The 14,494-nt window shown below is 39.1% G+C and overlaps 1 protein-coding gene across 1 annotated transcript in view; it reads right to left on the minus strand.

Annotated features, from left to right (window-relative positions):
- Nucleotides 1-360: 360 nt before the first annotated feature.
- The window catches only part of tdrd12 (tudor domain containing 12), a 725,767-nt gene continuing 711,633 nt past the window's right edge, over nucleotides 361-14,494 (minus strand). The window contains exon 26 of the mRNA XM_051932225.1: nucleotides 361-431. Coding sequence (XP_051788185.1) covers nucleotides 361-431 — 71 coding nt within the window. The remainder of the gene's footprint in view (nucleotides 432-14,494) is intronic.

The following is a 14,494-nucleotide window of genomic DNA, read 5'->3' on the forward strand; positions in this document are numbered from 1 at the left end:
CATACCAAATTGTTAAGTACAATGATAATGATTTGGGGCTGGTTAGCAACCAAAAGACCTGGATGTCTTGCATTGAACTGAAACCACTATTAACCTGTTTATTCCAGAGTGTTCTGCAGGAAAATGTGGAGCCATGTCTCTATCTTGTTGATGTTCATCAGCAAATCTACAACTGGGTGTCTTAAAAAAAAAAAAAGCCAGATCCTATGAAATAGCTATGTATAAACAAATATCCTTAAACAATAAAAGGAAGCAGTGTTTGTTAAAACATAGAACAGTGTACAATTGTGAAAGAGTGATAAACTAAAATACAAAATGATTACTTTGAATTATTGTTTGTAAATTCATTTTAATGAGCTACTAAATTATGAGGCTTACCATTTGGTGATATAAAGCCGATTCAAACATCATCTCTGCTGCAATCATATTATCTGTTAAAATATATAAAAAGTAAGTGCTTTTACACTTGAAGCTAAATTTTGTACATTGATGTAAATTTTGCTGTTTCTGAGAATTTTACTGCAATCTTTTAAGTGAATCAATATACATTGTTTTATGTTGTACAGCTGTATAGCTGAAAAAGAAAAAATATATATGAATTAGGGTACACCCTACTGTATGACCACATGAATTTATGACAAAAATGTTTTACCAAGCTAAATATCAGGATATTCTCTGAATTATACTTTGCTCTTATTTCAGTACCCATTTAAATTAATTTGTTCTACTACCAAGGTTATCTCATTTGAGTGATTCATCAGGAGCGTAGACTAACAGAATCTGTCTAGACATGCCAATATTGAAGGTGGCATACTTGGCCATAATGTTTAGAACAAATAATGTATTTGCAAACCCCCTTTTCACCATACTACAGGTCAATTCATAATACAGTACAGAAAAATACTTTTGTAAAAACCACACTACTTAACTAACGTAATTCATTATTTGCTACATTCAAATTAAAACCAATTAAAGTCTATTAGACGCAGTTAAATTAGTGGTTACCTGCAACTCCCTCTGTGATTCTGACATTTAAGAAGACATTTCTTTGATAGTACTAAATCCATTTTTTTTATTGTACAGGCTTGTAAATTTAATGGTCAGGCTCTTATCAAGTTTTTGTTTTTAAATGTGTAGAGGCATGATGACAGCTCATCATGAACACCAGGAACCAAATGGAACCAGGCAAAGGTAGCTACCTATTTTGTTTCTACCATTGGAGAGGCCAGTAACAGCAAAATGAATGGACAAGGCATAATTCTCACACCAGGAAAACACATAAACCTATAAAAATATGAGACGTACCTTAAGAGTCATATATATGATAGTGAGCAAACTATAATACAATTCTCAGTGTTTTGCAAGGCGTAAACTGGAATAAGCTTTAAAGTGTGGAGACAGTCGAAGAGCAATGAAACAGGTTTAAAATGTTTTACAAATACTGCAAAACAGTGGCATGCCAAAGTTATGAATTAGTAGGGATTTATAAAAAAAAAAAACTCAGCAGTGGGTAAGTATTGAGATGAAAAAAAGAAACAGCAAAGAAAAAAACGGCTCAAGTTGTATAAGACTGATAACTTTAATAATAGCTGTAGTGTGTATGAGGCTACCATTAAAAATAATATTAGGGAAGCTAAAAGGCAGTTAGAGAGGAACACAGCACATAAGGCACAAGATGACCCAAAGAGATCTATCATTATTTTAGTAGTAAAATAAGAGGTCAAGGAGGATGGGAAGTGTATCAGGAATAGTAAAGGGGAATTAAAATATACAGACATTGAAATAACAGATGCTCTGAATTTTGTGAGGTCTTCACATGTGATGAAGTGGGTAACCTCCCAGTGGTAACAAACTACAAAGGAGGTACTAAGTGATCTGAAAATTGCAGAGGGAGAAGTACTGCTCAGTTTAAATAGACTGATATCAAACAAATTAGCAGAACCTGATAATATTTATCCTTGAGCAGAGCAAAAGTCATTTTACATTATGCCACAATGCACAGAGATAAATATCCTACTAATGTTTTATAAGTGTCATAAAGACTAAAAGAAGCCTTTGTTAAGGTTTTGTTACATAACAGTAAATGAGTAACAGATGCCATTTTTGCCTTACCCAAAGTGTTACCGAAAAAAAGAATAATGAAAACACAAACTGTAACAATTTGTTTGAGAGAAATCAGCACCCAGGATAAATGTAATAGGTTGTAGTGTTGTGTATATATTTTATCCTTTATGAATTTTAGAGATTTTTTACATATTTTACAAATTGCCTAACTTTTTTAAAAATTATTTGTGCTTTTATTTACTTAGATTAATTTTATTTTTGCAAAATTATGCAATATTGCATATTATAAATATGACCATTATTTATCTAAGCCCATAACTGAAAGGGGACTGCAGTCTGGCTTATTTTAAAATAGGGATCCTGTAGCAGAAATGGGAGTTGCATCAAAAAAGGCACTAGAGAAGTATGACGACAAACCAGATCACCAATATATCTCAAAATATCTGTGTCTGCTGAAGAATTTACTCAGGGCGTCATTTCCCCCATTATCCAGTAGTAGTTGTTCTATAGGTTGTAGTACACTGAACTGTTAATAATCACTACAACTACACTACAAGATGTAATGCCTGAAGAAGGACCTGAGTTGCCTTGAAAGCTTGCATATTGTAATCTTTTTAGTTAGCCAATAAAAGGTGTCATTTTGCTAGACTTTGTGATACAAAAATACTTAACTTCTGAGTTGCACAGCTTACATATGGCTTTACTTTTGTCCAGTTGTACTAACACAATATTTGAATCCTTAGTAAGTCCACACATCTGATTTCAATTGAGGAGGACACTTATTATGCAAAGCAGTAAAGTGCTTCTTCCATAGAAAAGTCTTAACAGGTGCATTAGTTCGTGTCTACTGGATTGGACACCAAAAACAAAGATAAGCAAAAATCTACATGTAGTAATTTAGCAGGACTGAGATTCACAAGATCGATTTTGAGACTTTAAGAATTGATATCACATCGTTTAAATGAAAAATAACAAGTAATGAGAAAATTAATATTTTTAATCAGGCCTACTCAACATGCATAGAAAGGCCTAAAAATAAAAATAAAATAAAAGTTTCATTACAAAAAATGCTCTTTAACAAGAAGTTCCAAAGAGCACAAAGGACAGAAGACAATGTCTTCATAATAGGCAGCCCCAATAACAAACACAACCCTAATATGAAATCCAAGATAATGGTTAAAAAATGAACAAAAGGTGAAAATCCAGAAAAAAAGCAATAAATAAGAGAGAAACTCATCAACACCAAAACATTCAATGAACTGCAAAGGATTGTGAGTTTTCCTCAACCTTTATTGGGTTCGGGGTAGTCCCTTGACAGTGAAAAAAAAAAAAGCTACATAAACATGTAAAAACTAAATGATCTATAAAGTTAACACATAAAATGAATAAATCAAACATAAACATTAAATCTGAACCTACTGAAACATAATGCTATTTGTGGTAGCATTTTATGTTGTGTTTTTCAAAATTACATCACAAACATCTGGAACAAGCTTAAAACTAATTTTGTTAATGTTGAGACTGAGGCTGAACATACCACTGTAGAAGCATTGGATAAGAAGTCCACCAGCTTCCTGAGGAAATGGCCGTTAGTCCCTAAAAGTTTCTGCACCATCGGCCTATATATCTCAGACAGAAGTAGTGGAGGAGTTTCATTTCAAGGAAGTTCGGTATGCTACAATGTTGTCAGTATGACAAGGCCCAGCAGGCAGCATCCAGACTGAATACAAGTGGACAGTTAGCAATGTTCTGAGGGAGGCAGAAGAGCTGCTCTAGCACACTGACATTTGGGGAACGGTGAGGCCAGGAGTATAGGGCTTCAATGTACAATGGTGCAATGGGAGATCCAGGATGCAGGCTGGCAAACCCCCTGGCAGACAAATGATCCAGTCCCTCCTTCCAGAAATGAATATCTATCTTCTGCTGTAGCCAGGTATTACATGGGCGTCCCCTTGGGCTGGTCCAGCCCCTTGGGTCCTCAGCAATGAGGATCCTGTGAGCCGGATCACCCTTGAGGAATTGTGCCATATGGCTGTAGTGTGGAAACTGATGATTCCTCACAATGCAGGTAATGTGCCTCATTCGGACATCTGTGAGCAACTGCTCCTTTGACACAAAGTCAAGGATTCTCCAAAGAGACACGGTACTGAAGGTGTCCAGTCTTCGTCTCAGGTCGCAGGACAGTGTCCATGTCTCATAATCATATAGCAAAACAGGAAGCACCAGGACCTTCGTTATTTTGCAAAGATTTTTGGCAGTGCCACACACCCCTTTCCAGCGACCTCATGCTCTCCCAATCCATCTACTGACTTCACAGGAAGAGTCACCAGAGACATGAATGTAACTGCCCAGGTAAGTAATCCTCTCAACATGGTCAACACTCTCTCTGCAAACAGACACACTGCTGATATCTATGCCCAAGACGTCATTAAAGGCATTGATCTTGGTTCTTATACAGGACACTCGCAAGCCCAGACACTCAGACTACTTGCTCAGTCTCTCAAGAGTCCTGATAAACAGCCTCCGTTGATTCCACCAAGATCACAGCATCATTGGCAAAGTCAAGATCAGTGAATCTTTCGACAACAGATGCCCCACAACTTCAGGGACCCTAGGACCTTGCCCAATACCCAGTTCATGCAAGCATTGAACAGGGTAGGAGCAAGAACACACCCTGATGAACCCCAGAGTCAACTGGGGAAAATGCAGAGGTTCAGGCCGGCCATCACATTCAACAACTTCAGGAGGATCCATAAAGTCTCAAGATGTCCCACAGGACAGCTAGATCTACTGAGTCGAACACTTTGTGAAAACTTACAAAGGCCACAAAGAAACTCTGATGCTATTCATGTTTGTGTTCAATGAGAACCTTCAGTGCCAGGATGCGATCAATGGTAGACCACTTAGGTGTAAAACCAGACTGCTCCAGTCACTGGTAGGTGATCATGGATCCTATTGAGGATGACCACAGCAAGGACCTTACCCGAAACCTAGAGCAATGGTATCCACCCTGTAGTTGCCGCAATCTAGGTGATCACCCTTCACTTTCCAGACAAGCCCCGTTTGTCCATTCAACTGTGATGACACCTATCTCCTGAATGGAAGCAAAGATGGCTTTTAATGTCAGGAGGACAGCCTTACTACCCAGCCTTAGTCACTTACTCACAGATTCCTCTAACAAACTCTTCCCTTATCTGCCTTCAGAGCCCTCGCAGCCGTCCTTCTCAGTTCAGACTGGATTTGCTGTCAAGCTGTGACTCCTCTTGATGGTGTCCAGGGTACCCAGCAAGATGAAATGCCTCCATTTTGGAAACACTGGCAACACCCAACACAACCCTCAGAAACCTTCAGGGTCTTGTCATGGAAGGTCTCCTAAATCACACTACAATCGGCAGTCGCGCCCAAGTCTGCAATTTCCTCACACAAACTAGGTGCAAACTTATGAGAAATAGCCTGATGTTGGAGTCTGGCCAATACAGCCTCATTCTCCTAGTAGGTAGTTGTCTACTGGACCTACTGGTGGATCTTCAGAGTAGCAACAATAATTCTGTGGTCAGAATTCACAAACTGGGCACATCTGAAGATTAATCTCATTCATTACACCACCAGTATTGGAGTACCAAGTCCAACGATGCAGCTCAGGGCGCTGGAGCCATGATCCAGCCATCCGCAGTCCCTGACCTTTTGCAAAGTCAAGGAACATGGAGCTACTTTCACAACAGTTGCCAGACCCAAGGGAACCGACATAGTCCTCATAGCCAGCCCTGTCAGTGTCAGTGGTCACATTGAATTCACCCATGACCAAAAGAGTGTCACCTTGGGGGCACCCATCAACCACCGAGAAAAGTTGCGAAAAGAAATCTCCCTCACCGGGTTGGATCATACACTGAGACAACAGACAAGGCACCCAGAGAGTGCCTCAACCCATCTCATAATACGCTCATTGAAAGGAGTGACATTGGACACCACTGGAAGCAGCTGATCCACCACAGCAACAGCTACTTCCAGAGTATGACAACCATCAAAGAAGCCAGACCTATAAAAGGTGTACCCATATACAAAGATCTGGCCAATCCCAGTTCTGTGTACCTCAGGGAGTGCTCAGCAGAGGAACATGGTCATCTCCCAGAGAGACAAGACCGTTCCATGTGCCTACCCAGATTGGCCAAGTCAAATTAGGATCCAAGTGCTGCCATGCAGCAGACAATGCCTCAGCAACACATCAGTTCCGATCCCTAATAAGCCTGACCTAATTGGCTCTCCAGCGGTTTTGTCTCTTCCAGGGATGAGGCTCCCAAGTGCTCTCCACACCGGCTCTCCATAATACGAGCTGCCTTCCTGTGAGAGAGCAGAAAGGAATCCTGTCTGCCATTTTGTAGCTGCATGAATGTTTTACAGTGGCTGGAGTGCCAGTTCTGCCACCAACCCCCTGAAAGTTGGAGGACTGCTTGCAGAGTTGGATGCAGTTTAACATCACACCCAGGAGTAGATACTGCTAATGCAAAGTACATATTTGGCCTCAATTGTCAATGACTCACTCTTTAAGATTCAAAACCCCTACTTGTTTCTTTTTTTCAGAGAATACCATCAAAATGTTTAGCTGACCAGAACAGATCAACATTTGTCAAACCTTCATTTTTTTTAAATGAACAACTCATAGTTTTGAATCTTAAAACACAGGTAAACTAAAATTAAAGCAAAATAAATATGTGCCATTAGTAGCAGTAACTACTGTAGTTACTAATTAAGAAAGTGGCTGAAACAGAAACCTGCAGTTTGACTCCCTAGCACAAATTTTACCAGAAAAGCAGGTGCAAGAATTAATTGAAGAGAAGGAGAACAGAGTATTGCAATATTTTAACTTCAGTTTAGCCACTTGGAAGACAGTGTGTTTCACTTGTATTTAACCCTGTTACAGAAAGTGTTATTTAAGTAGCACATTAATTTAATCAGCCACCACATGTAAAATTGTTGCCAGTTGGTAATGGGCGGCAAACAGAAAAAGGAATTTAATGTACCTGCAGAAACTATCTTTATCACTTGAACACAGATTAGTTATGATGTTGACAAAGTCACTGCAGTAAAGAATTTCCTGTTTATAGAAGGATACATTTCTTGTTGTAAGAACTTTTATTTACAGCTTTAAAAACAGTTTCTTTTCATGTTTATATTGTTTAAGTAGGTTTATCAGGGGCCATTTGTAAATGTTCACATGTTGTAATTGACCTTTGTTAGTTGTATACCAAAAGAAGGGGGTACTTATAAGAATGTAAGAAAGCACATGAGCGTCTACTTTACCTGACTGTAGTTTTGATATTTGTGACTTGTGATTTTAAAAAGACAGTTTTCTAGGATTATACAAATGCACTTAAAATTAATAAAGGTGTACCATGATAATTTACTTTTTTTAATGCCTTATGTGTATCCTGGTTTAGACAAATTATGTATTGCAGTAGCAATACAGAACTTAATGTTAAAGTTTCTAACCCTAATACACTTTTGTAACTGATTTCAATCTTATTTTGTTAACTTGATTTGTTATTTAACTTTACAAGAACCAAGATTAAAACATAATTTTACTTACAAGGTTGGCTAACTTCAAGGACTTGAGGAAAAATTAGGTCTGAGAAAGCCAATGAAAGTCAGGTGACAACCCATCTGGACCTGGGGCTTTCTCATGTCTCATGGAATCCAGATCATCCTTCTCGGATAGAGAAATTGGTCATCTAAAATAGTTACTGTATCCTCTGATATTCCAGGAACAGTAAATTTAATTAAAAAGAAATTTATGTCAGCTAGAATTATTTGTAAAAGATGAAGAGTAAAACCCGATAAAATATTTATTAATCTTAACCAGGTCTCCAATTAAGATGCCCAATTTCTTTTTATTTGATGTAATTGAAGAAGAAAAGGAGGAGTAGTCACATCATCGGAGCTTTAGTACCAGTAGCTTGCTCAGTTTGGCAGTGGACACATAATGATAGGCCCTAGTGTGGTTTATCATAAATTCAGCACACTGGAAGAGGAGGAAATTTAATTGGTCCATTTTGAGAGAACTTAGAAATATAAGCTTCTTATAAGAAGATGTGAGGTTAGATTCCAGTTCAGCTATCTTAAGACGTCTTCATTGAGACAAACTACTTACAAAACTTATTGTGCAGTTGCGAATAGCACTCTTGATGTTCAACCAAACAAAGGTTGGATCATCAACAGAACCAGTGTTAGTTGATATAAAATCTACTCATTTAGAAATTAGGTCCTGTATAAAATGAGAATTTTGTACTAATCAAGTATCAAAATGCCAAGGTTTGGCACACACATGAAGGAAGGGTAAAAAGAGCAAAAAATAAATAAACAGAGCATTTTGTAATCGGAGAGAGATGTGGACATGAAAGAGGCATTACAAACAAGCAGAACCAGCAAATGAGAGATACAAATATAGTCCAGCTTGGATTGAGATATGGAGTGAGGAGAAAAAATGGGTCTTTTTTGGATGGGGGATTCACTAACTTGAAAGAATCAATTATTTGATTTAAATCAATTATATTTAAGTCAATTATATTTAAATTAGCAGCCAACTTACAGAGTGCAAAGAGAAAAATGTTGGATATGTTGTTAGGCAGGAATACAGTAGGTATCTTATCTAGCAGTGGATTCATGAAAAAGTTTGTCTTTACGCAAATAATTACTTCAAACTCATATAAGTTTTAAATGCTATTTGGCTAAGAAGATGAAGAGGGTGTTATGTGGCTCGGGTTTAGGCTGAACAAAAAGCAAATTTTTTTTGCCTCCTGACTCAATTAGCAAAAAAAAAAAAAATCAGAAACTGTGCCAAGGATTTTAAAATGGATAGAGCAACAAACAAGAATAATCATCCCACATTTACATTTGGGTCTAGAAGCAGAGCTTGCCACATAAATCTATCTATCTATCTAATAACGTTTATTTCCAAATCTTTATCCAGTTGCTTGGTTTCTTGCAAAAAAATACAGTATATCAACTTTTTTCCAACATAAAAAACTAGGATACTGGCTTTTTTGACATTTGAGTTGAGACCCCTGATATTCCACACAACCATATTTAGGTCAGCCATATTGTATTAAAATATTAAAGAAAAAAGGGCACAATGAAAAGATAAGAGTAAGGGTCAAGCACATTCTGTGGTACCTTACGAAGCTGCAGAAACAGCACATGCAAAATCACAGGGCCACTCACCCACAACCCAACTTCCCATAGGTCACTCTAAGTATGAAAAGTGACATATGGAATTGTTTTAATAAAACCCACTATCTGACCAGCTTCATCGTAGTCAAGCCAGCCTGCGTAATAACACAAACAATGGAATATCTGGATAATTCCATTTATTGCAATTGAGAAAGATCCACCCCTTACTCAAAACAAGAAAAATAAAATAAAATAAAATAAACAGCTAATGCACTCCCACTATACCCCACACCACCAGTCTACATTGAGAAAAAAGTAAATCAGCCTGGTACTACCTCCCTCCCCTCAACCTGGCCCCAGACAGACCAAGTCATACGGATGCCTTTACAGGGGGGTAACAAAAAAAGAGCAACATAATATGAAGTTGACAGAAAATAAACTACATGAGAATAAATGATAAGTAAGAGACACCAAGCAAATGATGGAACATTTGGGGCAAACCTGACTTGCAGCAAATGCTACATTGCTTGTAGCTCCACTAGCCTCAACTACAGTCTAGTGAGATTCTCGTGACAACACTGAGGAAAATCATGTAGCCAAATTTATACAGCCAAATCAGTCTTCAGATACAAAAATAAAACTCTGTTTGTTTTCCCAGCCTTCCATTAAAAGTTAAAAAGATGGGCTACAGGCAACAATTCACATCCAAAGAAAAGGAAACTCATTACAATAACAATACAATGAAAAGCAAAAACATAAAAAATAACACACTTTAAACACAAGAAAGTGTTGAAACGGGTTATGCAAAGAAATATACATGTGTAACCTGTAAAAAGGTTCAAGGAGAAACTAGAATAACAAGGCAAAGGGACACCAGTGAGAGCAACTTCAGAAAAAAAAGTGTGACCATTAACTTTAGAGTGAAAATGTGCCCAAAGCTCTAAAACTGTTGAACGACTCAAGAGGTAAATACAATTTCCACAGATATTTTCATAGGCACAAATGTCATAGCAAGTGAATACTTTACATAATCCAGATATTTTGGCCTTCAAAAGACAAATTATGACGGGACTGAACCTCTAGCAAAATAATTTGGCAGTCGGCATAATTTAGAAGTCTCATGATTAGAGGTCTTAAACATATGGAGTTGATGCTGTAATCTGTATGGCAGTGCTCCATTACATGGCAGAAGTGTTGGAGATGGAGAAAAATAAAAGGCTACAGTTTTTTTAGAGCTCCGGAGTATTTCCATTTTCCCTGCCTCCTCTCAGCCTTATTATGTACAAGTTATTTCTTCTATTCCTGTTTTGTAAGTTAGTTCACTTTAAAGATAAGTTGGCAGCCTAACACTCTCCAGTGCCTTTATTTGTTTGTTGTGTGTGTCCACTGATGTTTTCAGCACTCCAAACTCTTTTGTCATTTTTTTTCTGCTCCTCCTTAACTTCACTGATATCAAAAAGAAGCTTGCTCTGGCTTTCTTGGAAACTCAGCTGCAGGAAAGAGCCTTATATGAAAGACAATAATATAAGCATAATGAATAATACTGATTTGAATAACTCATTTCAAAAGCTAAACAGTTACATGACTGTTTCTCTAGTTCAATTCATATCAGTTACTAACTACCTATGCAAATCAGGTAAGGATAATGTAATGTCTTTTCCACAAAAGTGTTACTGTTTATACTTGCGGATAAGTTCTCCCACGAGTAAGTCGGGACTTGATTTTACTGTATAATTTCTGGTATTTTATAATGTCGGTTGTATAAGTCGAATGCGGAAAATTCATGCTATTGGTACAAGGGATTATGATATGCTAACGCCCACCTGAGAGAGTAACCACGGAGCACACTGCCTTTTTTTTTTATGTGAGCGATGCAATGTGCTGTATCAGCGTGTGCTCCTAACCTTTCTCTCTACCTCTATTGTGCCTACGTGACCACACAGTAATTCCCAAGCTATTCTGAAGCAACGTTTGCACTGATTTGTGTTGTTTGCATCTCACACCCTCATGCACCTTTACTGTGAGAGCATCCCTTACCTATGATGGCGCATTCGATCAGAAGAAAATATGAAGCTGGTTTTAAATTAAACGTTGTTGAAGTTGTAAAAGAAATTGGTAACTGCGCTGCTGCAACAAAATTCCATGCATCTAAGAAACTGATGCGAGATTGGAGGAGGCAAAAAATTAAGTGTCGCATTTTTGAACGGGCGTATAAGTCAGGGTCTGATTTTTATGATCGATTTTTCGGGTTTCAAGACCCGACTTATACATAAACATATACATACATAAATATACAGTATAAATGGTAATTTCAAAACATTTACCGAAAAACAGATCAGGTAAAAAACAAAAATTAACCTCTAGAATATGTAACATATTCTATACAACATTTTGTAACTGTAGAAGAAGAATGTTCTCCTCAGCACCATGTATTTTGTGTGTTTAGTAAATTAGAATTTTTATAATAACTATTTTGTAACTTGCCAGTGAGAGACGCTTTGGCTTATGAACTAACAAAAATACGTTATTCCAGGGTTCAGGAGAAATAGTGTCCACGTGAATAAAATCTAAGCTGTTTCTTGTTTTTGCTTTCTCAGAGTGAATGTTTCAGGGACAAGGTCACAAGGCTGCAGAAAGTACATGTAGTTTATGCAAAGGCGTCTCTCCTGTGCTTAGCTTTGATAACACAGATAATGCTTAGCTCAACAGACATATTGTTTAACTTTACTGTTTTGATAGGGATGTTCTTTCTGTCTTGTTAATCATGAAATGCTGAATTATAAAACCCCTCCTAATTTTTTTCTCGGGGTTCAATTGAGCTTTGCGGCAACAAGTTATGCTCTTTTGAATCTCTACTTACTGTGACTCCGAATGAATAAACAAGAGAATTGAGAAAAATATTATCTGCCTGCTTTTCAGTGTGCTTTTTTCGTCACAGTTTTTGGAGCCCGAACGTGGGGAAGGAGACGGGCAGACGACTCTCTGAGCGGGTTCGTCCAAGTGGACCGATTTCCGCGGATCGAGGACCAGCTCTGGTAAAAGTTAGGACTTGGCCTACCTCGGGCGTTTTCCTGCGTGGGGAGTCGCTGACCTCCTCCTGACCGAAACGAAAAGCACTGGACGGGATTTTTCCAGGCAGGCAGAAGGAGTCGCGGTGAGTAGATTCGGGGGATTCCCGTTGGTTTGACTGGTGTGCTGGACGAAATAGACGTATACAGGGAAAAGGAAAGGAAAAAAGCATGCGGAAAGAATAGAGAATCATACCGTATCGACATAGAAGGGTTTTAGGGATTCATAGAGAGTGACGGCACAGTGTGAATGTTAGTAAGTCACCCCTTAGGATTTCGAGTAGAAAGGACCGAGTGGCACGTTCCTAAATAATAAGAGGAATAGGGGTGAAAGGGGTAGTTAGAGTACGTGTGAAATTTGGAAGAGGGGAGGTCGTGTTTTCCACTTGTCGACTGGTTGATTTCCGGGGACGACAAGTGGGACAAGAAATAATCGGGGATTGAGTTGCTCTCTGTTGAAGGCCTGCCACTTACTATGGGAAATAAATAGCAAGCCAGTCAAACAGGTCCCCCAGGGTCCTCAAAACCTAATGTTAGAAGGATTATTTTCAGAGAATCACCAGGCTCCTAGTACACCGTCGGGTTTGAAAGGCGGGTCCCCTAGAAAGTTAATAGAGAAGCAGACTGGGTTGGATTTTAAAAGGCATGTAAGAAGTGGAATAAGCAGAGGCGTAACAACCTGCTGGCTGCTGAAGTCAAAACACAAAAAAGACAAGGAAGAATTATTGCTAGCATTGCAGAAAATGAAGATAGAGACAGCGCCCAAGCCTGAAAGTAGAAGAAAGCAGACCGAAAAGACAGACCCCCTATACCCCGTAATCTGTCCACCCCCCTCCTTACCAAAACTCCCCCGCTTCCACCTCCTGCGCCCTCTTCTCCAACTGCACCCCTGTTAACAGGCGACCCATCTGGAGCAGGTTTTTACGATGAACAATATCATTATGACCCGTCCTCACATATTGACCCTGAGGAAGATAATTCAGATCATTCACAAGGTGCTACTGGGTTGCTATGGCAGAAACTAAAAGAGTCATTTGTCTCCCAGCGCACGAGCAGTCGGTGGACTGCAATTTGTGGAGCCGTTACAGCAGCTGGATAACATGTATAAAACAAATGCTGCAGAGTGGACACAGGTGCTCCGTCGACAGCTGAGCACCACATGGGCAACTGTAAATCACGATGATCATAACGGTGTCTCTTGGCGTTGGAATGAAGGTCCTTTCCTCGCCCAGCAAGAGCCTTTGAAAGGAGCCCTGGCAGAAAAAATATAAAAAGAGGGCACAAACTGGTCACTACTTTCAGCCCGCTCACTGATTGCAAGATCTGATGGCTAATCACTCTGGACTAGACAATACAAACGATAGAACTTGTGCTGCAGTACCTCCTTTCATCTCAAGACTGAGAAGTGCCATTCAAAGCAAAGTCTGCACGTCCTGCAAAAAGGCTGGAAGACCGCAACGTTCGAGGAAGACAAGCGTCATGCAGAGCATGCTGACAGACAGACTAAATTAAAAGAGTCAGAGACACAGACCAAACTTTTGGTTGCACAAATAAATTACTATACTGGAAGAACTGACCTGGCTAGGGGGAGAGAAAATTCTTTGGAGGTCGAGGGCGAGGGCATGGAAGAGGACGCGGGTTCCATTTAACAAACCCTAATAATCCTTTTGCTCAGATGCCTAACCCTTCGGAGCAGACGCCAGTGTCATATGCCTGTTACGGCTGCGGTGAACTTGGACATTTCAGACGCAACTGCCCACAGAAGCGCCTCCGTCACCCCCTCTCCCTGAGCCTAATGACATTCCTTGGTCCTAAGAATTATCAGGGACCCCAGTCACTTTTTCCAGTTTCCTTTGCTTACTCGTCATGCTGAAACTGATCTTTTATTGACTTTAATGGCAAAGAAACTGCCTTTGAAATGACACAGGAGCCACGCGCTGAAGGAGGTTCCTGCTTCGACAGATACAGTAAAAGTGCTTACTGCCTCGGGACAGCCTCATATTTTGCTGGTCTAAAACCTCTGCAATTACAGCTCAGCACTAACAGTTTCATTATTGACTCGTTGCTATCTGTTAAATCATATATGCCCTGTGAAACTGCTGGGATGGGATCTTATGACTTAATTGTCAGTCTCAATTTTCTTTAACTGAACAAGGATCTTTGCTGCTCCATTCCTAAGCTCCTGTGCCACACTTCAC

This window comes from Erpetoichthys calabaricus, chromosome 9, assembly GCF_900747795.2.
Source record: "Erpetoichthys calabaricus chromosome 9, fErpCal1.3, whole genome shotgun sequence".
Lineage (NCBI taxonomy): Eukaryota > Metazoa > Chordata > Cladistia > Polypteriformes > Polypteridae > Erpetoichthys > Erpetoichthys calabaricus.